This window comes from Cydia fagiglandana, chromosome 17 (genome assembly GCF_963556715.1).
Source record: "Cydia fagiglandana chromosome 17, ilCydFagi1.1, whole genome shotgun sequence".
Lineage (NCBI taxonomy): Eukaryota > Metazoa > Arthropoda > Insecta > Lepidoptera > Tortricidae > Cydia > Cydia fagiglandana.
This window is the reverse complement of record NC_085948.1, coordinates 12,769,938-12,797,713: the sequence shown is the minus strand read 5'-3', so window position 1 is coordinate 12,797,713 and position 27,776 is coordinate 12,769,938. Positions and strand designations below refer to the sequence as shown.

The window sequence follows — 27,776 nt, the reverse complement described above, 5'->3', positions numbered from 1 at the left end:
GCAACAATAGTTTAAGATGTTTGTTTTATGGATTTCCCTAAACAGAGTGGCGGTCTTATTAAGCAAATACTGTCTAAAATTCTCTAAGACAACTCTTAGTTTCAGTTAGAAATAATGGCACAAAGTTCTGTTTCCATGCGAGATTACACTAGTAATTCTAACGACAATAGTTTGTCCACTAAAGAGTTTCTACAAAATGAACAATCTTGTGAGAAGTTTAAAGACAGTGACGAAGAAATCAAGATGATATTGACTGAAATTAACAAGCTTTCTGGTGGCACCAACAACAGTCTGCTAGCTGGTGACACAGACGATGTTGATGTGATACTCAAGAGAGCGGAAAATATCGCATCTGAAACAGAACACTTACTGAAAAGTAGTCCTATAGCATCTGTTCTAAATATAACTCCAGAAACTAGTAACAATAAAGTACCAGAAATTAAAGTTACTAAACCAGCATCAGCAGATAATGATAATAAGATCGAAAATAAAACTCCTGTGCACAAGGTAAGATTTTTTATTCACACATATTTTTTTAATCTCTTTATTCAATAATAAAATTCATAAAAATCACTTCCACTTATTATAATAATCTAAAATAAATAATTAAATATTGCCTAAAGTATGTTGTACAATCGATTTGTCTCTTATTATATGGGCCAATTTGTAAAAATTGGCTATTATAAAAAAAAAACTTATTTTCTCTATGGCATATTTGTCTGTGCTTAAATATTAGTTTAATTCTTATTCTGTTATAAAAGACTCTCAAGTCCTTTGAAATGCAATGTTAACCATGATGAATGATCTTCATAAGTGCCCGAAGACCCGCTAAAGACTCCTTTGCCACGGGATTGATGTATGATGTAGGCAGGATGAAGCCATAGCGACCCGTGTCACTCAGTTCTACAGTGTAACTGTACTTAATACCCTGAGCCTTAGCCCAGTCATCGGAGCCCCCGGAGGCTGGGTACAGGAGGCCACTGGATGATCCTACTGAGTATTTGGAGCCACCGGTTTCTTCAATAGCCTGAAAATAGTTTTTTTTAATATCAATAAGCAATTGTGAACAATTTCACAGCTAAAATATTCATTCACATATTCATGTCTCGGGTATTAATTTGTAATAAAGTAGAAAATGTGCCAGAAAAAGTTACTAAAACTCGGATCGTCACGATGTTTTTCTTCACCGAAAAGCTAGTGGTAAATATCAAATGATATTCCGTACATAAGGTCCGAAAAACTCATTGGTACGAGCCAGGATTTGAACCCACAACCTCCGGATTGAAAGTCGTATGTCAGATCCACTCGGCCACCACCGCTTCAGGTTTTTTTAAAGGAACATATTTTGGGCAAGTATACCCCATAATAATAGTTTATTAATTAATAACTACCTTAGCAATAGTTTTGCCGACTTCATCTAGGTCCTTGTAGTCTGGAGGCACCACATTGTCGTAGCCCCAGGGGTACAGCAAGTATTGACCGTAGCTGTGGTATGTCAGGTATGCCGAGAAGTTGGCACCACTGCTCTTAATGAAATCCTGATGAAGAAGAGTTATCAATGACAATTAAAACTGCTATGGTTTATTTCGTAAAATGGAATATACAGTCACCACACGAGATTGTTATGCCATTGAGGGTTCTTGCTAAATTGGAAATTCTATAGCGTAAGAATTGATTGAACAATTTAGCTAGGACCCTAAAATGGCGCAACAATCGCGGAGCGTGAAAGTACATTAGGTAACTACTACCCTTAGGTACCCTACGTATACCTTATCCAACCCTTGTCGTACACAAATTTGATAAAACTAATCTAGGTTTGCGTAAGTAACGACACATTTTAGAATATGGTCTTCAAAATAACATATGATTGTCGAATATATGTAGGAAACTACCTAATAGACATTTCGCATAAGGGTAGCATTGCTGTAACGTAACCCAAGGAAGCTCTAGTGGTTGGACACGTCAGTAGGTACCTAGGTACCTAGTTGTAACTATCTAATCTTATCATTTCAAGTATAGTTCATAAATAAAGATCTTCGAAAAGGATATGCACTTTCCAATTAACATAAATATGCTTTTAATATGAAAGTGCTTGCTTCAAACACGGTAGATGTTTATCAGAGTTTATCACAACATGGGTATTTCATTATCTTAATGGTGGTTTTTGAGAGGCGTCCAGTTTAAAAACGCAGTGTGGGAAGGCCCCCAACAAGATGAACTGAAATATCATAGAGAACTGCTAATAGCAGGAGGTAAAAACCTTGAGTCTATAGTCTCTATAGTAGAGGTTTTGTCAAGCAGCGGACGTTTAACGTCGTGATTGGCCTGTCTTCATTGATGATGACTCATAGCAATCCAAAGATAAAACTCATATTTTTAATGATATCTTTACGTTCTGTAATTGTCAAGGAATAGACAGATTACGGGGGTAAACTATGTTCAGCGGTTAGCATTAAGAAAGGGAGGCACATCTATTTGTATGATGGATGTCGATAACCTATACTTAGATACGTAAAAAAGCATGCTCTCAACTCGACACTAAAATTAAGATCTAGCTGTGTAACGGGGGAGATAGACTTAACGGCCGGAGTAGTGAAGCATTTCGCATTGGTCTTGTTCGGGCTGAAATGTTGATGATACTGATGATTAAGTAGTTGATGAATGGGTACTCACAGCGAGAGCCTTAGATTCCGGTTCTGAGAATGCGGTCCTGCCTCGGAAGGTTTCGCTGCAAGGGTTACTGGAAGCTCCTTTGCCTCCCCATCGGTATCTAAAGAATAGATATTGAATTGTAGTTGATATTATATGTAGGACAGAGGGATTTCCCTCAAGTTGTCGACGCCACGCTGACGTTCCATATGTTCCAGTGAAACCTTTGTATGCCTACCTATATAACAGAAGATTCCATGCTTCATGTGCAATAACGACCTTTCTATCAGAAATTCCAACAAAAATTGTGATAGAATCGTCCTTCTTGCACAAGAAGCATAAGGACCCTTCTCTGATGGAAAAACAACTTTTTATTTTGTGCGTAGCATGCAGCAGTAACAGCAACAGTAGATTTTTGCCATTACTCTGTGAAAACATCTGTATCATTAACGTTTTAGATTAGATTTAGTACCCAAAGTTCCTGTTGAGATCTGTCCCCGAGCACACTCTGGCCAGGTTGCTCGGTTTCCTGTTTTTCCGCCATAGCCGGTCGGTTGTGTGCGTGTACTCATAACCATCAGGGTTCACCACGGGCAAGAAATACCTGGAAAAATAATGTAGTAATTTTGTAGAAGGGGAACTAAAGCGAGCACTTTAAGAGAAAGTTTAGTTTGAGGGTAAACTAGGTCTTATTGGGATTAGTCCGGTTTCCTCACAATGGATTTCCTTCACCGAAAAGCTGGTAAATATCAAATGATATTTCGTACATAAGTTCCGAAAACTCATTGGTACGCGCCGGCGTTTGAACCCGCGACCTCCGGATTGAAAGTCGCACGCTCTTACCGCTAGGCCACCATTCAATAAATCGTCGGAAATGTCGTGCTGCCATTGGACTTTACAGCCATAGGAAAAGGTGTGCCGCACCTCCGATCTCCAACGACCCCAACGACGCACAGACCTCTTCATAAACTGTCGCTGCACAATCATCTGTCAAGATGCTGTGGCCAATGATGATCAGCCAAAAATATTGTAATTTTTACCAGTCCGTGTTTTTAATGTCATCGGACTCCTCGTCGAAGTTCTCCGCGAACTGGTTGATGAAGAAGGTGACGGTTGCTGGACTGATCCACTCCCGGGCGTGGATGCCTCCGTCGATGAAAACCGCTTTGTTTGTTGGCTTGCCGTCAGATATTCTTAACACCTAGATAAATAATCAAATAGTCAGAACTTAGGTAGGTAATTGTAACAGGGATTGGAGTTTAGTAAATAGGGTACATCGCCAATTACTAGCCACCCCCCAATTACTAGCCACTTAATTTGATTTCTATTTATAGGTGAACAAAGTTCATTTTAGTATATAAGGTACGAAAATCCAATTATTAGCCACTTTTCAATTACTGGCCACCTATTCCAAAAATGAATTCTATTTACAGATAAATAAAACTCATTTTCAGTATAAGGAAAATGGCCAGTAACTGAAATTTATCCACAACCCACTCGTTCAATAACTGGCCGCCTCTTACAAAAATGAGTTCTATTCACCTATACACAGAATTCATTTTAGTATAGGTGGCCAGTAATTGGGGGGTGGCTAGTAATTGGCGATGTACCCTATGTCCATACAGATTGACCAGTATTCATTATTCTTGAGCGTATTGTTTTTATTATTACTTTGATTTTGATGTTGATCCCTTCAGCATATTCTAGGTTTATAGGTTTCGCTGTTTTTAATAATAATAAAAAAACTTTTTTGTTATGCAAAATTTGAAAAAAGGAAAACCCATAAACCTAGTCTTTCATTGTGTCAATAACATACTAAAAAATCATGGAGAATGATGATCTCATGTGCTATACTTCCCTCTTAACTTACCAATTAGATCTTAAAGGTATCGACTCGTGAGATTTAAGTCTCTATTAAGTAAGCGAGTAGGTACCACCACCACCTATTGTCATTAAATCATTATACGCAGTAAGTGGAAATACCTTCAAATCGCGACCTTCATGCGATTTTCCGATTGACTTCGTACTAATAAGAGTCGGATAAGTTTTAGCTAGATATTCCATAAATCCGTGGATATCCTCCAGCCTGTGATACTGTTTCCAGGTCATGCGATGTCCTGAAAACAAAAACTCAGTTTCAACATTCTTTATCGTATTGTTAAAGGCGTCGAACGAGTTCTATCACACTTGCAGTTAGTTACAAAGTCATGACTTGCCGGACACAATTGGGTCAGTGGAACATGCAACCGCAGGCCATATTTTTAGGTGTTTAGACACAGTAGCTAGAGCCTTTATTATCTATATATCAAGTGATTATCTTCTTTATCTTATGATTAACATCGAATCATTTAAATACATCTTTATTTCTCATAGCGTAAAACCGCTTTTGCAACTAAATGGTCGAATAAGATGGCTTTGAAAATAAGCACTCGATGTGACTCGTGATCGTGCTAGCTGAATCGTGCAGTTGTGCCTAATAGCAACGAACCCCAATGGGCTTCCGGCCAATATTCCATGGGTAGATTAAGAGAATTATATCCCATGTAGGCACCCACTAAACCTATTCGGCGATGGGAGGCCCTGTAACGCCAAAAAGTGTAAGCTCTAGCTGGAACAGAATGATACGGACCCGTCGAATATTGTTGATGTAATGGTTCCCGGCGAAAAGACCAAGCAATTTTCGGCCAATATGGGTAAAGTCCCGGTTTTTTTATTTTCATAATTGATGACATGTTTAGGCAAGGCTGTTAAGTTAAATTAATGAATTTTATGATATGGCAGTATCGTAAATATAACTTTTGTTTCGCGTGACATTTTCTATGAAAAATAATGGTTAGTAAAATCAATACCTCTTCTATCGTGAAGTTCTAACTCCTCAGGGCTAAGAGGCGGGTTCTCTTCATCGATTCTCTTTTGTAAATCCTCAATGATGACGTCATACGAAATGTTTTCCCGCTTGAAAATCCTCGTCACGTTTTCTATAGCGTCGTGCCTAACAAGTATGTCGGCGGACGAGTGATCGCCTCCCCATGTCGAGACCACTGCAATTATACAAAAGGTCATTAAAAAGATATATTGCGTCGTTGCAAATTGTTTTATGTACCTTACTTACATTACTTAAAATGTATATTGTATGTTAATGTGCAAAATGCATTTAATCGTGACTTTAAACCCACTTCTCGACAGTTTAGATTGCAATTCGCACAAATTACTTAGATTCAACTTATGAACTTTAAAAACGAATAACTTACGGTTTCTACGTCTCAGTCTCGTTATAACTGCACGAACTCCAGTCCTGTTTGTGCTGATTTTCCACACCTGAGCTCCGGAATAGTCAACTTTGACCTCATTTTTTGATAGATCGCCTGTCTTGGGTATTAAAACTGCTGGTTCTTCTTCTATTACCGGATCTACGTGGTCTGTTTCTGTGGGTGCTGCTTCAGATTCTTGTGTCTCTATTTTTTCAGGTTCAGTTGCGACTAAGCTTTCTGAGTCAGATTTGGTAGAAGCTACATTGGCAGAGACATCGGAGTCAGATTTATCTGGTTTTTCTCCTATGGGGTTTATAGAATCAGGTTTAATTGCTGCTTCTGCTGCCGCAGGGTCAGCTTCGGCTTTCACGGGTGTTTCATCGACTTTGTCAACTATGGAGCTTCCATCGTCAGTTTGGGTGGTTGCTAATTCTGATGCTGATGGTTCAGCTAGATCAGTTGAAGCATCTTCTATGTTAGACGGCTGTCGAACACTGTTTTTAGCCGGGAATTCTAAAATCAAAGTAATTGTTTAGGTTTCGTAATTGAAGAATGAAGTTACGGTAAGTACATATAATATTTATACTAAATCACAGGGTAGCCCAAAAATATGTTGTGAATTTTGTTTAGAATAATTTATCTTACTTCAGACGTCTTTTACAGCAATGTCATTATCATTTAAATTAAAACAAAATAAAGCATTATCTTCCAATATACTCCTTTAGCTTTGACACACAAACACAAACGTTTATTAAATTATAACAATTGATAAAAATTTAAACTAAAACAGTTTAATTTATATTGAAACAACATTAAATAATTCAAGATTCTCAACATAATAGTTATTTTACCGAAAAGAGTTGTTAGATACTTAGTGATTGTAAAACGAAGTCTATTAATTTATTCAGCACCTATACCCTCCCAACATAAACTCTAATACATAGTTATAATATTCTATTTTGATTCTACGATCGATTACAAATAGGTACCCATTTTCTTAATATTGGTATTTTATAAGGCATTAAAAAGTGTGATATAAAAATTTAATATTGTGCAAGGTGCAAGACCTATGTTAATTTAGAGTTATCTTTAACTCCAACACCCGGAAGGAACTGAACACATTAAAACCCCGGCCGAGTTCAGTGTTTCTGGATTTGCCTTGGTACGTGAGCGAAATCTAAACCAATTCCGGTAGTAACAAAATCAAGTTCTGTACCTAACCGTTAGGACAAGATCGGGTGGCCGGTCGGAAAGCACAGATCTCTCGCCCTCGATGTTGCATATGTATAAGACGTGCTAACTACGCATTATTTTACCACCGAGCGGTAAACGTATTTTTCATTTCTCATGCTCTGAAAAAGGGTCATTGTTGTTAAATTTTCAAAGTGCGGTTGCGACCCCTAAAATGTATTTAAAAATTCTGAAAACAAACATTGGTTTTAATACACCCTGACTCTTCGCCCCACAATGAAAAATCGAAAAAATAAAACAAAAAATAAATATCATTTTGTATGGAGCGTCCAAATCTTCAAAGTGTGGTAGCGACCCCTAAACTAAAATGTATTTAAAAATTCTGAAAAAAAAATTACATTGGTTTTTAGGGGTAGATTTTACATTAAGTGGGTGCCCCCTTGAAAAATATAACACGAAATAAGGACCAGGTTAGTGTGCAGAAAATGATACGTTTCTGCACTTAAATCATTTTAGGTTCCAAGTACGATTTTTTTTAACGATAAGCAATTGAAATTTGGGTGTGTCATGCTTTTGACGCGTACGGGTACAGTCGTGCCTAGTTGGTTCTTTTCGTGGCTTAGCCTGTCTAGTAAATGTGTGGTTCCCACGTACCAAGGTGAATGAGTTTGACCTAAACCTAACGCGGTGTCTGTACGAGGTAGTCTAGTGTAGACAAGCACAGAGAAAGTCATTAAACATGTCACAGGTAAAGGCTACATTTGAATATTGTACTAGTGGTGTAAATTAGTATGCCGGCCACGGTCGCTCGCAATTGATACCGTATCACAGAACACCATTGATATTCGAGCCGGCAGCCACTTTTACCTTTGATTTATTGAGGGGCCACAACTAATTTTAATTAATTGTTTAATTATTTATTTTATTGTACGAGTATAAGTAGCTTAAGCTATCGCCTTTCATTTGGTCGTAGACCAAAGCAGGGTCCTATTTGTTTTACGGAGTTCTTTATTTTTTTGTATTGCGCTTAGCGGTTATTTTTAAGCTTGATAAAGACATATAAGGATAACCCGAGGACTGCGGACTCCATTCTAAATTAGCGGATAAACCAATATTTTTATATATAAAACTTTGTTAAGACCTGTTAAAAAATGTAGAGCACTGAAGCTTAAAAACCGGCCAAGTTCGTGTAGGACTCGCGCACGAAGGGTTCCGCACCATTACGCAAAAAAACGGAAATTTAAATCACGTTTGTTAGGGTTCCGTACCTCAAAAGGAAAAAACGGAACCCTTATAGGATCACTCGTGCGTCTGTCTGTCTGTCTGTCCGTCTGTCACAGCCGATTTTCTTCGGAACTACTGGACCAATCAAGTTGAAATTTGGCACACATATGTAAGTTTGTGACCCAAATACGGACATGTAACGTAAACAAATTAATTTTGAACATGGGGGCCACTTTTTATGGGTAAATGAAAAAATTAAATTTTTTAAACTATATCATGTTACATATCAAATAAAAGAGCTTATTGTAAGGATCTCAAATATATTTTTTTTATAATTTTAGAATAAACAGTTTAGAAGTTATTCAAGAAAATAGGCAAAAAATGACCATTCCCCCCCCTTATCTCCGAAACTACTAGGTCTAAAATTTTGAAAAAAATACATAAAATAGGCCTACACCTATAGATGACAGGAAAACCTATTAGAAATGTACAGTCAAGCGTGAGTCGGATTTAATTACAGTTTTTGATCCGACCCCTACGGATTTTTTAAAGAGATTTCACTCACGTTTCACATAAAAAATACATTGTTAACAGTGCCGGATTACTTAGAGTAGTAGTTTTCTTAGAGTAATTGGTGATAATTTTCTGATAAGATAATCATTTTAAATATTTAACGGTCTTACCTACTTACGAGTAATTGTAAGGTCAAATTAAAAATAATGTTTAAAAAAATGTTAAATTGAGAGCTAGCTTAAAGCTTTTTGTACTCGTCGACTTTAATGGTTGGTTGATGGTTGAGACTTTGTAACCAATAAGCAAAACAAGCACGTGCTTAGGGCACCGCGTTCAGGGGGGGCACCAAAATGCCAGGTTGAAAAAGGTGAACAAATTTTAAAATTAGGGACAGACACATCGTTTTTACCACCCGATTTTTTTTAACTGTCCAAAAGCTAATTTGCAAAAATAATGGCGCGTAATTCTTTGGGAAACAATCAGTAGCAGTAGAAGAGTCGTGATTACATGCATAGATTCGATTTCAACCCACTCTTTTGCGGTTCGGAGTTAGGTCTTATGCGAGGCCTTCTGCCTTACGGCAAAGTTGATCTTTTGCCTTAATTACACTTGGGCGTGGATCCAAATCCAAGCTTTCCTCTTTCGCAGCTGGGCCTGCTGCCTTTCTCACACTTCGCCAATTTAATTCCAAGCTCTGCTTTCTTGCATAGTTATTTTATGCATGAAAACAACCTCGCTGAGACCCTTAAATATCGAGCCCTATGCGAAGCTAGGCTGATAGAAAACTGTCCCATCTCTGTATGAAATCCTGGATTCGCGCCTGGTTGGGATTAAAAGTAAAATTGCGTTTTTATATCGAAAAATTTACTTTATAAGGTATGATATAGGTGACATTCGGGTGGCGACTGCAGCAACATTACTCTGTTGCAACGTTACTGCTGCAGTACTGTCAACTTCCGTGATAAAATGATGTGACTGATTTCCATACTAAAAGTAAAAATGTACAACTGTCAACTGTCTATCATATTGCGTTTTTATATCGAAAAATTTCCGCGCTCGCTTCGCTCGCGTTTCTATGACTTTCTAAGCTATGATAAAGGTGACATTCGGGTGGCGACTGCAACAGCATTAGGGGCTCAGTTGCAACATTACTGCTGCGGCACTGTCAATTTTCGTGATAAAATGATGTGACTGATTTCCATTCTCAGCTGTAATGCGGCAATGAACTTCTCTCAATTTACCAAAAAAATCTATGTAATCTTGATGACCCTAATAGGGAGATGGGGCACCTAGAAATGCTTAGGGCATCAAAATATCTTAATCCGGCACTGATTGTTAAAATTGTGTAATATACGGAACCCTTGGAACGCGAGTCCGACTCGCACTTGGCCGGTTTTTGTATGGGAGCCCCACTTAAATATTTACATATGTATATTGTTTTTAGTATTTGTTGTTATAGCGGCAACAGAAATACATCATCTGTGACAATTTCAACTGTCTAGCTATCACGGTTCATGAGTTACAACCTGGTGACAGACAGACGGACGGACAGACGGACAGCGAAGTCTTAGTAAAAGCGGCCAAGTGCGAGTCGGACTCGCCCATGAAGGGTTCCGTAACAGCAAGTAACACAATAAAATTGCGGTTTACGTATTATGACGTATTAAAAAAAAACTATGTACTTACCAAATCTTGTTCAAACCAATTTTCGGTGGAAGTTTGCATGGTAATGTACATCATATATTTTTTTTAGTTTTATCATACTCTTATTTTAGAAGTTACAGGGGGGGGGACACATTTTACAACTTTGGAAGTGTCGCTCGCGCAAACTATTCAGTTTAGAAGAAAATGATATTAGAAACGTCAATATCATTTTTGAAGACCTATCCATAGATGTATGTCCGTATGTCACAGCCACCCATACGTGTGGGTTTGATGAAAAAAAAAATTTTGAGTTTCAGTTCTATGTACCCCTAACCCTGTGTGTTCTGTGTATGGAACCCTAAAAATTTATTGTTTTTTTTCTATTTTTGTATGAAAATCTCAATGCGGTTCACAGAATACATCTACTTACCAAGTTTCAACAGTATAGTGCTTATAGTTTCGGAACAAAGTGGCTGTGACATACGGACGGACAGACAGACAGACAGACAGACAGACATGACGAATCTATAAGGGTTCCGTTTTTTGCCATTTGGCTACGGAACCCTAATAGGGTCCCGTTATTACCCTTTGGGTACGGAACCCTAAAAATGTTGATATACAAATGAGAATTTAATTGAATATTATTTGTTTGTGTTGTAATAATCTAAATGTAGAGTCACTTAATCATTGCAGATCCGAATCAACTACGTAAGTGAAGATGTCTATTGCGAACAATAAAAATAACTAGGCTAAATTAAAGTTATTAATAATTAAATAATTTTGGGATATGGTCAGGCCTGCGTCCAGCTAAGTTCATGAAGATGTGGCCAAACATCACAAGAAAATTTTCGATGTTAATATAATTAATTTAAAATAAATCCTTTACCGAATAATTATTAATGAAAACCGGTATTCGAAGATTAAGTGTTTTATTGCAAAATTCTGGATAGACCTATTGAAATGATCTTAAACAGTTATTGACCCCTTTCCAGTTTTATGAATAGAATTTATTACCTTGTCCCGGAGCAAGTTTGTTGATAAACGGAGTGCCCAGCACCCCGGAGGCCGCGAAGAGCACAACCAGTACGGTCCACGACTCCATGGCTACTGACAGCACTGACTCTTGGCAGTGACCGCTTGCGCCGGCGCCCCGCCGGACTTCGGAGGCTTTTCAAGTTTTCAATATCAATTGGTTTCGGGATCATTGTTATTCAGCGTGTGTGGTGTATTTGGGAGTTGATTTTCTAGCGCTTCTACGTGTAACCTTTAGCATAATTAAGAATTTAAGATGCTTGATAAGGCGGCGATTCCAATCGGCTTGCCAGTTTCAAGATATAGCTCCTTATGTCAAGCATTCATATTACTTGTACGAGTAACTGGATTAAATATCGTGGAAATGGCCGAAAACTTTAAGTAAATATTGATTTTTTTATGCATAAGTTGCAAGGAAAGATCCAAAGGAAAAGATCATCCGGACGAAGACGTAACTCATGGCTCAAAAATCTCCGAACAATGGTTCAAACAGAGCACATGCTCATTATTCCGCGCAGCTGTGTCTAAAGTTCGTATAATCCTCATGATAGCCGACCTCCGGTAGGAGATGGCACATAATGGAAGAAGATGCATAAGTTATAGGTAAATGCTGGGCAGTATCCTAGGTTCTTATATAATATTACTTAGTCGTTTTATTATTTTTATTACACTCTGATTTTGCACTTTTTACCTGATATCGAAGTACCTATTTTCCGATGTTAATGTACATTTCGGAACCAGAATGACAACAATATAATGAGGTGCCCGCTCGGTCATTGCCTCCGAGTTGCAGTTATTTAACGCTGTTGACAATCTGCCTCTCGAACGGGTTTATCCTCTTTTTCGTATTTTAATATTAGAAGAAACTGATAGAAAAACTGTTTTGCTCCAAATTGAGTTCATGTTACGGTAAAATGATGTTAGGCTAGGTTTCAAGTGCTTACTCACTTTTTTATATTAATGTAGGTAACTTAATTATATTCCTGTAGGTAATTAATAATACTGATTCATCGATCGATTGATTTATGCCAAATGGGATTTTTTTACACGTCGATTTACCTTTATTAGGTGAACGGTGGTGGTAGGTAATTATTGTTGTAGGTATAGGTAAAGAAGGATATGTAAGGACAGGATAAATAGGTCACGTCACGTGAGTTTGTGGTTTCGTGTGCAACACATTGCGTTAAGTATTATTTTATTTGTCATGCATATATAATTTACCGAATTATATCAGCATAATTAGAATAGGTACCGACAGTCAGAAAAAAACAAACTTTGGTTTTTCTACTTATCACAATATTCACAAGGTTCAAAAGTAAGAATTAAGGTATTGGTGTAACGTACAGTAGCGCTCAAAAGTGCATGGATAGATGTCGACCTTAATGCCTTAATATTACAGTTGAAACGTGTCCATGCACTTTTGAAAGCCACTGTACCTATTCACGAGACACAACTCATGGTTACCTTGCATTTACAGGTGGCCAAGCAGAGTGGTAAAGAAAACGAAACACGACGTAAACCCAAAGCGAGGCCTTATTCAGCCGGTGTCATCGATTCCAAGAAAAGAGAGTCCGCGAAAGTCGCCAGGTTTGTTACAAATTCACCAAAACGTGCCTTAACTTGCAAACACGAACCTTTGATTGAAGAGCTAAAAGACACCACCGAAAGAGCTAAAAGTCTAGAGCTTGCCAATGTACAATTGACAGATGACAACAAAGTTTTGAGAAAACAATTAGAAAAAGTCAACGAAGAGAAACATGTTGCTGAACTCAAGTTGGTAGAATGCGAAAAGTTTATCGGACGCATAGGAAAAGAATATGAAAATAGAAACGCCGAATTGAAAGCGGTCAGGCAAAATGAGAGTAGATTAATGGCGGAGCTGCAGAAGGAACGTAATGAGAGGAAGAATTTAGCGCTACAACGCGATAAGGACTCTGCTATTACTCAAGATTTGCAGAGGCAAGTCAAGGAAATGGAGATGATTTTGAGGAGGAAACATCCGGACTCTGTTTCAGCGTTAATAGGTTAGTATCCAAATATTATTTCTTAATTGTCATTTCGGTTTCTTCTGCGGGGGATTTGATCTGTGTTATTTCCCTTTCCTCCTCAGTCAGTGATAGTAGACCAAGATAACTCTGCAGCAATTTTAATAGCACAGACGTGCAAGTGTTATTTTAAACGACACACTTCTGTGAAAATCCCTGCTGAGTTATCTTGATCTGACTCTAGAGAAGTTTATCTTAGGTAAACTGTTGGGTTCAGTCCAGAGGGTTTACCGCTAAAATCATAATTTCGAATATGCAAGAATGATAGAAATGCAGATACGTAATGAAATATTGTTGTACGATTTTTGCTGTAACCCTCGGGGTAAGTTGTTATAACTTATTTCAGTTGCTGCAAAATCATCAACTGTTGAGGACAATAAGAAAAAGTTATTAGAGGATCGTATCGCGCGTTTGGAACAAGAACTAAAAGACAAAGAGACCCATTTCCAAGGAATTCTGCTGACTCTCCAAGAAAAGTTTGGTGACATGAAACAAAAGTATGAGAACCACATTATAGACGTAGAACGTCAGTTAATGGAAGACCGAAAAGTGAACACTGATTTAAAAAATAAATTAAATAAGCTTAATTTGGTGGATACAGCTTCTCAGACGGTACCAAGGGGTCAGCATTCTGTAAGTACGCAGACGGTTCTTAAACTTGACAGGGCGTCTTCTGCCGTGAGCAGGATGACGCAAAATTCGGCGCTTCTTATAAACAAACTGAAGGAAGACAGTTATCTGTGCGCTACTATAAAGGGTCTGCAGGCAGAACTGACAGGCAAACAACGAACTATTGCCAAGATTAATCGAGAAACTGAAGAGCTGAGGAAGAATTTACGTAGTCTGCAGAAGGAAAAAGAAGGTGCGTAGGTATTACTTATTATAGTTTTAGTTTTGGTTATAGGTACTCGTATTTCGTTTCGTATCTATGTTGATGAAAAACCTGCCAAGGTGGGGGAATAGGCTTTACAGTAGAAAACTGGTAGAGTGAAGATCTCGATCCATGGTATAATTATGTTCAGTCAGTTCCTTTGAAAAATTCGCCTTTTCCGTCCTAATTATTCTTTTATTTAAATATAAGGCCAAGATACCAAAGGTACATAAGTATATATTTATCTTTTATTTTGACTATTATATCATTGTATTTATTAACTACAACACTAAATTTCTTTATACTTGTGGTATGAAAAGCTTTAACTTGCAGTAGATGCGTAAGAAAATATAATAGAGGCTATTTTATTCCAGTCCTGCTCCATTTGAATCCTCAAAAGAAACCAGGCTATAGACCAAGCGCCAAATCAGCCGAGAACATTCTAGTCAAAGTGACCTCAGAGATGGAAGCGGAACTGTCAGAGAGTAAGAAGCATCAGGAAGTGCTGATGCAAGAAAGAAGCAGCTTGCTTGACTCGCTCAAGCGGACCAATGAGGAGTTCATACTGCTTAAGAAGAAAAGGATTCAGGATGTGAGTATCAGGCCCTACCCCACTGCGTCCATACATATACTTAGTTCGTTTTTTTAGCATTAGAAATAAGGTAAACGTACGTATACCTTTCCTTAATCCATTAATATCATAGGCCCAGACACATTAAGGCTCGGCGCCCACTGTCGCCATGGCACAGCAAGGTATCCCTTCTGTATATTACCGAGGCGTCCTCAGGCATACCGAGGTGTGCTTAAGAATGCCAGGCATTCCTCAGGCGTACCAAGGTGTCCAGGCTCCAATTTCACCACGGCTACAATTGTCAGTGACATATGTCGAGCGACAATTGTCAAGCGACAGGTGACATATTACAATTTTATAAAATATTTTCTATAGAAATACTTACAAACTTGACAGGCATTTTGCTACAATTGTATGTATTACAATTATGTTGTGAAACAAGAATTATTTTTTCTAGTCGACATATTTGTAGAATTGTCGGTAAATCTTGACAGGAAATGAGTTATATGTCGGAATTTCGTTACAATTGTAGTGTTTCTTGTGACAATTGTCATAAACTTAGCAAGAGAAATATCTGTTTCTTTCCGATATAATAAAGTTTTTTTAAATAATTCAATGATGGTGGCAAACAGGAATACGGCCCGCCCGATGGTAAGCGGTAACCGTAGCCCATGGATGCCTGTGACTTCAGCAACAGTGATGTTTTACAATTGTCGCACCTGTCACCCTGGTGAAATTGGGGCCAGAAATGCTAAGAACGCCTCGACATGTCTAAGACACCTTTGGGCGCCGGGCTTAAGTCGTAGTTAATTTAGTTTAGGTAGTAATAGTAATGATTAAACTTAATTGCCCGTCATCAATCCATCACTTATAAATATTGCATCGAGTTGCATCATATTAAGGGCCAATTGCACCAACCACAATTAACTGAGCCACTCGGCAGAGACAGCAAATAATTAAGTTGACCACATTGGTGGAGATGACCGGATATATCATTTTTGGTTAGCAAGAAGTCTCGTAATTTGGCTGGCAAGACCGACCTTCTGTAAGTGCAAACGCAAGAGTTAGACAGTCTTTTCCACATTGACTATTAACCTTAGCTAAAGTTTTAACGGTCATAGGCGGAAGTCAGATCATCTAGCTCTAAGTATCGAAATTAATCATTATTTTTTTCGTAGCTCCACACCCTTCAACTGGCCCACGAAAAAGAGCTGATGCAGATGAACATGCAAGTCTATCCCCTGCAGGAAGAAATCAAGCTTCTAACCAGGACCGTGGAAATACTCCAAGAGCGTGTGAGGGCTGCCGACGACAAGCTCGTGAAGTACCAGGCCAGTGCTAAAGAGTATGACGTCCATGGGGGCGGTGACAACCCTAATTTTAGAAATAGAAAAGATACTGGGCGTTGATTCAGATTTTTATTGAGACAGATTGATTTTAGAGTTGCGGTAAAAGAGGTATAGGGACCGCGCGTTGAATGTTCTGCCATCTTGTGGCCTGTATCGGAAACATATGTGCACATATACATTGCCAAAGAAAGTGCTACCATCTACCGTTCTCGTCGGTACGTTTCCTTGTGAACAGTAGGCTCTGTCATCTTGTGGGCTACATCGGAAGCATAAACGACACTTGCGCCTCGCGCCACAAATCTGACGGCTCCTATGCTGCCCCCTATAGTTCATGCACTGGGCCTATAATGCCTGTGAATGAATCGTGCATAATATCGAATTAGACAGCGGTAGATGTCGCTGTATGCCCCAGTACAATATCCGGTAATTCAGGCTGTTAAAAGTTAACTTTTACCCCTTTGAACGCCACGCCTATTATATTATAGCGTGTGCGGCGCGTCATTTGATTTTGGGCTTTAGCCGCGCGCGTTACTTGACATCTTTGGTGGAGGGTTTTAACAATACTTTTGAGTCCGTTACCATAAAACACTGTATAACGCCATCTAGTTCAAACTCGGGGCACTTTTTTCTTAGACTATACCTCCTTTACTATTAAAATATTAAAAACTTTGAACGCCGTGTTGAACAATGTATTGAAGGCGGGAGATAGGTACTCTTGCCGATTTACTGTTAGCTCGTTGGCGTTCAAAGGATTGAAACGGTTAAGTACGTATTTTTCGTGTTGTGTTATTTGATATTGCTTTTGATTGGTGTTTATACATTTAATTCATAGCACAAAATATTCCTTTGGTCCGTTTTCATAACTATGGTTTTCGTAACTGGCTGCCAAAGATTTATTTTTCCTGTTTCATAATTAATTATCAAACAAGAATTCACTTTTTGCTTTCGTAATCGAGTATTTTTTCTTCATTCGTAATTATACTGGGTCAAGCAAATCTTGCCAGTAGCAAACGGCGGCAAATTTGAAAAATCGCGGGTTAGCAACACTGTGTTCGAATAATTCGAAAATCGCGTGTCACCTGTGTTTTATCTGTGGAATGTGGATCGCGAATGACAGCCATCATCTTCTTTGTTTACAATGTTTACATTCTGAATCGATTCTATTTCAAGAGATATTTCTGCTGTGTCACCATTAAATACCAATATATTAAATAAGATTATGCTCAAAGCTAAGATGCCTACAGTGCCAACTGAGAAATCTAATAAAATATTAAAATCCAGTAGGACATCTAACCTGCTGAAGCAATACATTCTTGTTTAACGGCATAATCCACTTCTAATTTTATTTTGAGATCTTCAAATTAGTTAATCATTTTTATCAACATCACACACCGCTTTTAAATTGTCCGTCCATACCTATTAATAACAATTTTTAACATTTTCAATATGGAAGGTAGAGACTGTAGGTACTTCTACACTCCATAATTTTCAATGGAGAAATCCGCGAGTGACAATTTGAATTGACGTACGTAATAGGGCGCGTTCAGCGGAAAAAAAAGTTCGATGTACATTGTACATTGCTGCTTTTCTTAGCGCAATACTACTCTTTGAGTGTTGCCCTACTTTAGTTTGCTTTACATTGCTACTGACAAGATTTGCTTGACGCACTTTAATTATCAAAACTTATTACTTTTTCTTTTTTCATAATTGGACATTTTCGTGTAAACTATCAAGAAATCGATCAAGAGATTGAAAGGGCAGTAGCAGAGTTAGTTGAAAACAAAATAACTACCGGGCACTGCATTCAGATTATTGCTCCATTTATGTATTAGATTAGACTAAGAAGAATTATTACGAAGTGAAAATTATATTTTTTGTTAAAGGAAGTTAGGTCATATTTTTCTTTTATTTTACTGTTAGTAAGGGTACTCTGTTTTAACAAGCTTTTCTATCTATACAAATCTAGAAAATTAAAGTAGATGATTTACAATATTCGTATTTTTATTTTCTCTAATTTACTGTAGGGATATCTATGTAGGTACCTTTATTGTATCTAAGTTTTTTTTAATCAAAATTGGTACAGAAAGAGCCTGGATGTTGCTCTCTTCTCTTTTGTAGTCAATTTGCCCAGTCAGTCACTCACAGGGTAAATTGGCAACAAAAGGGGAACTTAACTTCCACAAAAAATATATCGAAGTTAATAACTAAACTCGATTACTAAAAGAGTAATAAATTCTTGTTTGATAACTAATTACGATGCAGCGAAAAATAATTCATATTTCGTAGCCAATCCAGGCGAAAACAGAAAAAAAATCTTATTTCATAACCAGTTACGAAACTCGATTACGAAACCAGATAGTAGATTCTTGTTTGATAATTAATTATGAAATAGGAAAAATTTATCTTCTTTGGCAGCCAGTTACGAAAACCATAGTTATGAAAACGGACCAAAGGAAAATATTTAAGTACTCGTGCCTTGAAGTCCTATGTTAATTTACATTATTAAGCTAGAATTAAGTTATGAATTATTCATTAATAGCTTGGGACCATTGTCAACGTTTTGGAGCGCAAACCAAACAAAATAGAGAAGAATAATACTTAATTATGAAATGTACGGTATGAGTAGTTGATTTACATATCATTTAAAATACATTGTCTATGAATTGTTAATCTAAATAGTTATTTACGATGCTAGTGCGAAAAAGAGGAAGGCCGAAGGGAGTGTTTTAAATCTACACGAGTTGCGAATTACCTATTCGCACGTGTATCGTACAACGTTTTTCAGTACATATGGCCCCTTAAACTTTTGACATCGCACGAAAAGTGTTATTTTACGCACTAGTGCGGGAAAATAGGACCATATGTACTGTAAATTATATTTTAAATTGAAAACTTCAAGGTCGTTTTTCGCCCGGCAAGTTTTGAATCCTAGATAGATCTTATCTTGTTGGAATAAGGTTTACAATTTTGGTCATTTTAATTGTTTCAACGAATGTTTTAGTGATACTAATACCCTATAAGCACAAATTAGAACTTAATGACTGTTTAGTGAGGTTCCTAAGTAGATTATGTCTAGTCAGATAACTATTTTTGTGAGTGATGCTTTACGATACCACCGATGTCGCCTTATGTATTGTGGTGCCTTCTAGTTATAGAATATGAAAATAAATAGTGATATTTTCATTATGCATCGCGTTTTATTTACTTTTACGAAAATAATACCTAACATACACAAGCAAATAATTCAGCAACTTGAACTAAAAAAATAATGGTCGATTTAGATGCGAAACTATTTTGAGACGGCAAAAAAAAAACAAAATAGTCTCCATCTAAATCGACCATTACGGTCTACATCCTATAATTAATTTTCTGGACGTCAATGACCGATATATACGCACCGCAGGGTCAACGCCAGACTGATTAATCGGTCACAGACCACAGAGCAACATAGACCTACGTGCTTATGCATAAAGTTCAGTTTCAGTTTTGACACTTCGGTGACGTGAAAGCTTTTGTGTTTGACACGGCGTCGAAAAGGTTAAGGCCCGGTTGCACCAATCACATTTAACAGACTGATTAACGTCAAACAGCAGTGAAGTATAAGATTTCCCATACAAACAAAATTTTGCAAACGCTTTAACGGTGACATGCGGTTTGGTGCAACCGACCTTAAGTCTTGGAAAGTAAAACAAAGGAAACTGATGCCAGTAATACATGTTTATTAACATAGCTCTATATACATTCATTGTAATTTGAAAATATAAATATACTATGTAGAAATTCACAAATTTCATAAAAACGTGGCTATCATACAACATTAGGCTTGGTGTTCATCATTATTGCTGACGGTCTCAACGGTCTCATATCATAACCGATCAATACGGGCACATAAATAAAATAAATGCCATCTCGAAACTAAACTCAGCAACACAGATCAATCGGTATCGCTCACACATTATTGCAATCTAATACATATCACAATCGATGCACTTATCATAAATAAATTATAAAATTGTCAACCGAGTCCGTTTAAAATTCATTACAAGTATAAAACTATGTCAAAAACCGACACTACCGACGGTCACGCGGTCCACGGTGCTAAAACGCAAAAGTACCAAACGTTTTTAGACACAGCCTCACCGATTAGTCAACGGGAACGACACAGAAATCGTCAAACGCGTCTTCTAAGAGTACATACACACTGGCGGGCGAGTCGCTCGGAGCGGCGTGGAGGGTCGGGGCTAGTCGGCGTCGCCGTTGGGCACTAGCGGCTCCTCGTCCTCGTTGTAGTCGAGCGACAGCACGGAGGCGCGGCGGCGCTTGCCGGCGGGCGCGCCGGCGCCGGCGTCGCCGCGCGGGCTGTAGGCGCGCTTGTCGGGCGACGCGCGCGCGCCGTTCACCGCGCCCGCGCCTCCCCGCGCCGCCCGCAGCTCCTGCTGCAGGTACAGGACCGTGCTCTGCATGCCCTCCACGTCCTCGTCTAGCTCTTGTATAAAATCGTCCAGTTCTGAAAATTAAACAAGTTGTGATATTTATTTTGTACCTGAGCGTTCCTAGCGCAGGATGCATGAAATGGCGACGGGTCACTGGAACCGTTTGCGACGCCCGGATGCCCCATCGATTGAAGGGTAAAATTAAAAACGAGTCATAGAATGTTAAGAAGGATGTGTGGCGTGACGAGAATGGATAGGATAAGGAATGGATATGTGATATGAATCGAATAAGTGAATGATGAGATGACGGGCAATAGATATTAGATCCCTAATGACAAGTGAATGCCCCCTGAGCGTTTCTGACAATTAATAGTTTACATCTTAATGATAGAAGTTTGGATTTTTCATAGATTTCTTACCTGATTGTGACTTTTTCACTTCTTCACTAAAGCTTTTTTGCAACGCCAGATCGCCTTCCAGTTTCGCTATCCGCCCGCTCGACGTCATGCGTCCCAAGTCTTCATTCTCCTGATGTAGAAGCCTACACTTTGCCATCAGCTTCTTCCCCGTATTCGAGTCTGGCGTAAACTTCCACGCTGATAATTCATTCTGCGTCTCTTCTAGTCGCGTCTTCGTGGACGTTAGTTCTTGTTTTAACCTTAAGATAAGTACGTTGACTGCCGGATCCAGTAAAGTTGGTCGCCCGTTCAGACTTGCGTGTGATGATTTGAGCTCGGTAATTTGACTCTGGAAATTAAATATAAATATTTGTTTGAGATAATAGAGATGTTTTGTTGACCTGGGGACGAAAAATAGCTGTGCATTCGGAATAATTGTGACTGCAATGAGGATGCGTATGCGATAAGACCAGATAAGACATAGTCGGGTCAATATGGGGTTGTTACTCCCATCACTTGGGTATTGCATCGTCTCTGGCAAACTTGATTATGAGGTCAAATTTATTCTAAAAAAAGAACTTAAAACCTCCGGCCGCTACAGTTGGGTATAGCCAACAAAAGTTATAGTATTAAATGAACAATATTCAATTCTGTCTGTTCTCTTTACACCTAAACCAAGTAAGATGAAATTTGGTATGGAGATAATTTGAGGCCCGAGGAAGGACATATGATTGTTTTTATCAATCATCATCATCACACACTGTCAAAGTGACAGACAGAACTTAGTAAGGTATAAAATCAAAAGTCCCCCACTCTAAAAGCTATTGTTTAGTTCTAAATGCTTTAGTGACTTTAGTCATATGAAATAGGACAACTTACAACTTACCATACAAATAAAAAAAACTTACAACATAATCTTGGATCTCCTGCTCTTTAGCAGCGAGCCTCCTAACAAGCACTTTCTCTCTATGTTGTGATTCTGCATATTGCTGTTTGATTTTATCTTCTACCTCTTTCGCCTTTTCCAAGCTACCTGAAGATGGTTTACAACAATATTAGTAACAACAAAGTAGATGAAAAATAAAAATAAAAATATATACATAATAATACATAAAAAAGTTACTATGTTAATAATGAGATAAATACTTAGGTAATATAGGCATCTACTTTAAAATATAAACATGTTAGGTAATATATTATAGACAAAGTTACAAAAATCTTGGAATATTATAAAACAGGGTTCTTGCACTAAATGTGATTTTCAGTCCAAATACATATATGAAATAATGATTAAGTGAATAGTTTACCCATTCGTTAAAAGGATAAATATATACAAAATTATTTAATTTGTGCATTTGATAGGTAGGTATATGTGATCAAAAGCTTGTATATGTACATTAATATTTTGGTTAAAAAGTGCAACAAAATATGAGTTTAGGTAGTAAATAAATCATAGAATTAGGAATCAAGCAAGTGAAATAATAATAATTCTAAATTTTAAAATATTTGATCCAATATTGTGAATAAATATTTTAAAATATAGAATATTTCTAAAATATTTGAGCAAATATGTGATCATTTGACATTATGTCCTTAAATAAATAATACAACAATCGACAACACCTTAACAAATTCACAGAAAACTGTTTTTCTGCCATCTTATGTCTAAAAACCTTACTGTACTCTACTAAAAACCCTACCAAACTTCTTATAACAAAACCAGGTTTTTACAACATAAAAAGGCAGTACTTATAGTAAGATAATTATACCGAATACCTATATGAAACATCAATATTTAAAGGAAACTTGATCTCCTGTTTCAAATTTAATGCACAATAGAATACCAAACATTTCGAAGATAATTTTTCTTTAATATTACTTCTTCATAGTCCCCATTATCCCCTGGATATAAACATGATAAAAAATATTTTTGCACAATTTGACTGATATTAAATTAACATACCTGTGCCCCTTAATTTGATTTTATTAGTACTTTTAATTTAAAAGAAATATTTTAATAGAATTAAAAAAACAGCTTATTACACATTTAAGTGTGTTTTCCATCATTAGTCTGGAATCATCATAAGAATTTAAAATATAAAAAAAGTATGCAGGCTTTCTTTGACACTGCTATATTAGATTACAAAACACAATTTATTTTGTGCTCTCGCTCGAGAGGAGGCCTGTGCCCAGCAGTGGGACGTATATAGGCTGAGATGATGATGATGATGAATTTATTTTGTAATATTGTTTACCTAAGTTTGGGATGTACAAGTTTCCTTTAAATCAAATGATGCTTTTATAGCAATGGTACTATAAGTCGCACCAACTGATACATTATTTATCACATTCCATATTATCATTTCTCTTTTATGTCTGTGTCAAATTTAAGTTTGTGTCAAAAGAAAAAGATGCAACTACAGCCCTTGGCTACTTTAAACCAGTATGGAGTTTACTTTTTCATAATCATAAAATTGCATTTGTTTAGCTCGTATCTTTCTGAGTCATAGTACAGTCAGCAGCAGAAGTTGCTAAGCGGGCGAGGTGTTCAAAATGATCTTGACGCGACTTTATTGTTAAGAGAATAAGTCAAGGTAATTATGAACACCTCTCCCGCTTAGCAACTTCTGCTGGTGATTGTAATGTGATTATATTGGATGCGAGTTTCTGCTCAATATGGCATATGTTTGATGCAAGATAAAATGAAATTGGACAACAGAGGAAGATAAAAGAACTGGTTCAGTCACCAGGAGGTTCAGAGTGGCCACGGTGTTCACAAATATCTGTACCAAGCCTCTATTCTCTAGCGGCCCAACATACAAGGAAAATTGGCAATCGAACTTGAATCAACCATATTAGAAAATAGAGTTGAATTTGTTTTGTTTTAAAATAGAACGAAACAAAATAAAAGCAACTCTATTCCATTTTATTAAGATTTAAATTTCATCAGAGGTAATTTGTTCTAGTATTAGGACATTGAACCCCAAGAGGCTGTTGTAAGTTGTGTGCATGTCCAGATATTTTTGAGCACCTTGTCCACCGTGATATATCTGATGGTGACTGAATACTGGCATATTGAGTATGTTGATGATCCAAAACTGTGCAGATTTTAGTAAAAATATTGGATCATTTTGATATGACAGTAGACTCCACAATAGTTTAAACCTTTTGTATGCCTAGAACTTTATATCTCAAACATTTGGACCTTAATCTTCATTCAAGGCCACTGATACAATACCAATTTTTGGCCACAGCATACAAAAAGATTAATATTGTACAGTGCCTCATAAAATGTTCATACAGATTGTGGAATTTCCACAGGGACAATTTGTATTTTATTTTTCTACAGCAGCATTGTATTTTCCCACCCTCATTTATGCTGAATAAAATTTGTATAGCTTTTCATACAAACATTGTTTTTTGACTTTTTAGAGTAGCAGTCTTCCTATTGTAAATACATATTATAATAGTAAAATTCATCAGATGGACAGTGACGGCCAAATATATCATAATGCATCTTTATTTATAAATATGGTAACAAAGGTGTGTACAATATATTTAGCAACTTCAACTGTCATTATCTATATGATATTGACCGTTCATACATTTTATAGTTTCTGCTGTAGCCAACTTTAGGCTACTTTACTATGATAAATGGTAAAGTTTTTTAGAGTTAATATTTTTAGCAAAATTTTGTAGAAATACTTTTTATACCACATACTCCGCATAGTAAGTAGTAAGTTAAGTATCTAGGTGGTATAATATCGCGATATAATAGTTAGTATTGAAGAAAAGTGGTATTATACAGACTATAATAGTCTAAAACAAAAAGAAAACAATGATGTTGATCCAAACATTACATTACAAGTATTAACATAATATTTTTGTAGTTTTCCATTATTTCATTGATATTTACTATGTAAAACAATGTTTTAAAAGATACTGCCATTAATGGAAACTCCTTTTTTTGATAATTGAGTTAAATATAATCTGGGTTAAATTAGTGTCATTCTGTTTAACTACCAAAAATATGAAATAGGTGGCCAAGGAGGTGGCTACATTAGGGAAGTTTACCCAATAGTGGTTTAGGCTATTCATTAATGTACTACTAGTAGGTTGCATCATTTAAGTACTATTACAATATGCATTATATTTTATACTGATTGTTACTCATAAAAATCCGTGTTTGTGTCAGATGTCAATTATAAATTAAATTCATAAATATTTATCTTATTGAAGCAAAGCTAATTTATAAAGATTGAATGAAATTTTTGGCATTCACTCAAACTTCTGTCTATCCTGTCAAGCAATATTTGCGCAACATGATTCAAAATGATTTATTTTGAAAGCAAAACAATTAATTTACACAAGTTCATTGCGTGTAGGACAGATTTATAGAAATGCTTCTTTCGGTCATTCTCAAAAAATATGCCTGTGGTCTAATTGCTGAGACCCATACATAATGTATGAAATGAGTTGTCGCAATTAGACTCAACCGGAGACATATTCTCAAAGAATGACCCTTTTATATTTCACATAAGACTGACCTCATTCTAAATTCAGCAATATTCCGGAATAAGGAATGCTCCTAGTACTGAATTAGTTTGGCAAAAACTAGGAAATTCTAGTTATGGTATACAGAATATCAGTATCAAGTCACATCAGAAGATTTCCATACGTTTTTAAAGAAAGTGGTCAGCTTTATGGAGTCACTTAATATTAGAGATATATTATAATAAACAATAACTTGATGAAAAGTTTAACAATTGGTATTACAAATCCAAATAAAAAAAAATGTTGAATCAAGTGACATTTACAATAACAATTTGGAGACAAGAAATAAATATACAAACAAATAAAGCTAGTAAGTACCAAATAATCTTATAAATAGAGCAAAAGAAGAAAAGAAAATCATATTTACTTTTTCATGTGAACATAAATCAGATGAATCTGCGTCTGGCCCACCGAAGGCTGCCATCTTGGACAGAGTGAAAGCACTAGAACACTGGCACAGCTCCGGCTAGCGGAGAGCACTTGACCTCAGGTCGCCTACACCATGACCATTGTAAGCACTTCCACTGAACACTCCACTGCTAACACAGGACACCATCTTCTGAACCACCTTCTTGTTTAAACTTAAAACACCTATATACTCCCTTGTACCACAAATTTTCATCATAACATTCCAATATCACAGTAACATTTCATTTAACATGTGTCATAACAGTATCACTAGAATTTTAGTTAAAGCATTGTCGATATACAGAAGAACTAAGTAATGTTTGCACATAAACAATCCGCGGGCGGATCACAGGCCGACCGCGACGCTACCAAGCCGATGAAACTGTCGTAAATACCTTCCAGCTGCTTGTTCAAGGTTTCGAGGTGGTCAATGTACGAGTCCTGCGAGGACCACGCGGACCGAAGCGTCTCCGCGGCAGCGGCTTCGAGTTGGTGCGCGGTCAACACAACGCGCGCGGCGCTCGCTCCGCCGGTGCTCGGTGACGCCGCCGCCGACTCGCCATGCCGCTCCGACTCCTCGGACATTGCACTCTTACAAAAACGTTTAGAGGGCTTTTCGACTGAAACCAAATAACTGCTGTTAACGCCGCAAATTGAACACTCATTTGCATTTGGCCGCCGTTATCAGAAACCTGGAATTCACGTTCATATACAACGAGATGAGCTAACAGATGAAGTACTTACACTTTCTAAGCGTTAAACATAAAACTGTGAAGAAAAACTATACATTAGTTAGTACTTTATCATTTAAATCGTAATTGTTATAAAAAATTACGAGGACACCGAACGGTACTCTATAGACGCCATTTTATCACGTAGCACTATAATGTTGCCACTCAGAAATGCAGAACAGAAAGTTGCCAGGCGAGAATGCCGGTATGGCCGGTATAAAAAAAGCATAAATTTAGTTATTAACGCCATCTACCCCAATAACAAAAGACTGATATCATAGACTTATAATATATAGAGACGGGGTATGGAAGGTAGAGATGAGGAAAACAATCTTCATGTATTAAAAAGTGTCCCTCAAAAACATTAAATAGGCCGCGCCGCGGCGCCACTGTGCATCGCGAACCAATTTTTGACGGTCTTTTAGCCTTGTCGGTAGTGACCCCGCTTATGAAGCAGGAGGTCGCGGGTTCGAATCCCGATAAGAGTATTTATTAGCTTTTTATTATTTGTATTTGTAGGTATTTAATACCGATATATAAATTAATATTGATATACATATGTAAGTTGAAAAAGATAGAGAACAGAAATTGTGATGACCAGCATCACTGGAGGAGGCCTTCACCCTCACAGGAGGGGTTGTTGCAGAATAAATTAAAGGAAAAAAATATAATTACTTACTACTTATTACATAACCAAGCATAATAGAACATTGATTTGAGGAATATTAAATATTATTGTAATACTAAACCTAATGTAAATTTAAGTTTATAATATTGTGTTTGTTTTACCGGCGAGAAATAAAAGGCTCTTTTTTGTTTTTCGTTTTTAATATTAATATAAAAGTAAAATATAAAAACACAAAACAAAAAAAAACACCCGAACACATTTTTATATATGTATAATGTAGTGGC

At 37.1% G+C, this 27,776-nt stretch overlaps 2 protein-coding genes across 3 annotated transcripts; one reads left to right on the top strand and one right to left on the bottom strand.

Moving 5' to 3' along the window:
* The first annotated feature begins 10 nt into the window (after positions 1-10).
* On the top strand, positions 11-18,332 carry LOC134672527 (centrosomal protein of 162 kDa). The gene is made up of 5 exons (XM_063530469.1): positions 11-507; positions 12,982-13,528; positions 13,896-14,411; positions 14,795-15,012; positions 16,170-18,332. The coding sequence occupies exons 1-5, from the start codon at positions 115-117 to the stop codon at positions 16,398-16,400; spliced, it is 1,905 nt and encodes a 634-aa protein (XP_063386539.1). The 5' UTR covers positions 11-114; the 3' UTR covers positions 16,401-18,332.
* Positions 778-27,014, bottom strand: LOC134672530 (carboxypeptidase B-like). Of its 2 annotated transcripts, XM_063530474.1 has the most exons (11): positions 26,878-27,014; positions 26,529-26,753; positions 22,080-22,204; positions 21,193-21,520; positions 20,606-20,847; positions 20,197-20,199; positions 3,690-3,850; positions 3,122-3,253; positions 2,674-2,770; positions 1,392-1,538; positions 778-1,027 (listed from the first exon to the last, which is right to left on the bottom strand). In XM_063530474.1, the coding sequence occupies exons 2-11, from the start codon at positions 26,716-26,718 to the stop codon at positions 788-790; spliced, it is 1,665 nt and encodes a 554-aa protein (XP_063386544.1). In that variant the 5' UTR covers positions 26,719-26,753; positions 26,878-27,014; the 3' UTR covers positions 778-787. The 2 variants fall into 2 exon arrangements, with proteins under 2 accessions (XP_063386544.1, XP_063386543.1); XM_063530473.1 differs by lacking the exons at positions 20,197-20,199; positions 20,606-20,847; positions 21,193-21,520; ... (1 more) ...; positions 26,529-26,753; positions 26,878-27,014 and adding exons at positions 4,633-4,766; positions 5,499-5,690; positions 5,901-6,413; positions 11,487-11,617.
* Positions 27,015-27,776: the final 762 nt, after the last annotated feature.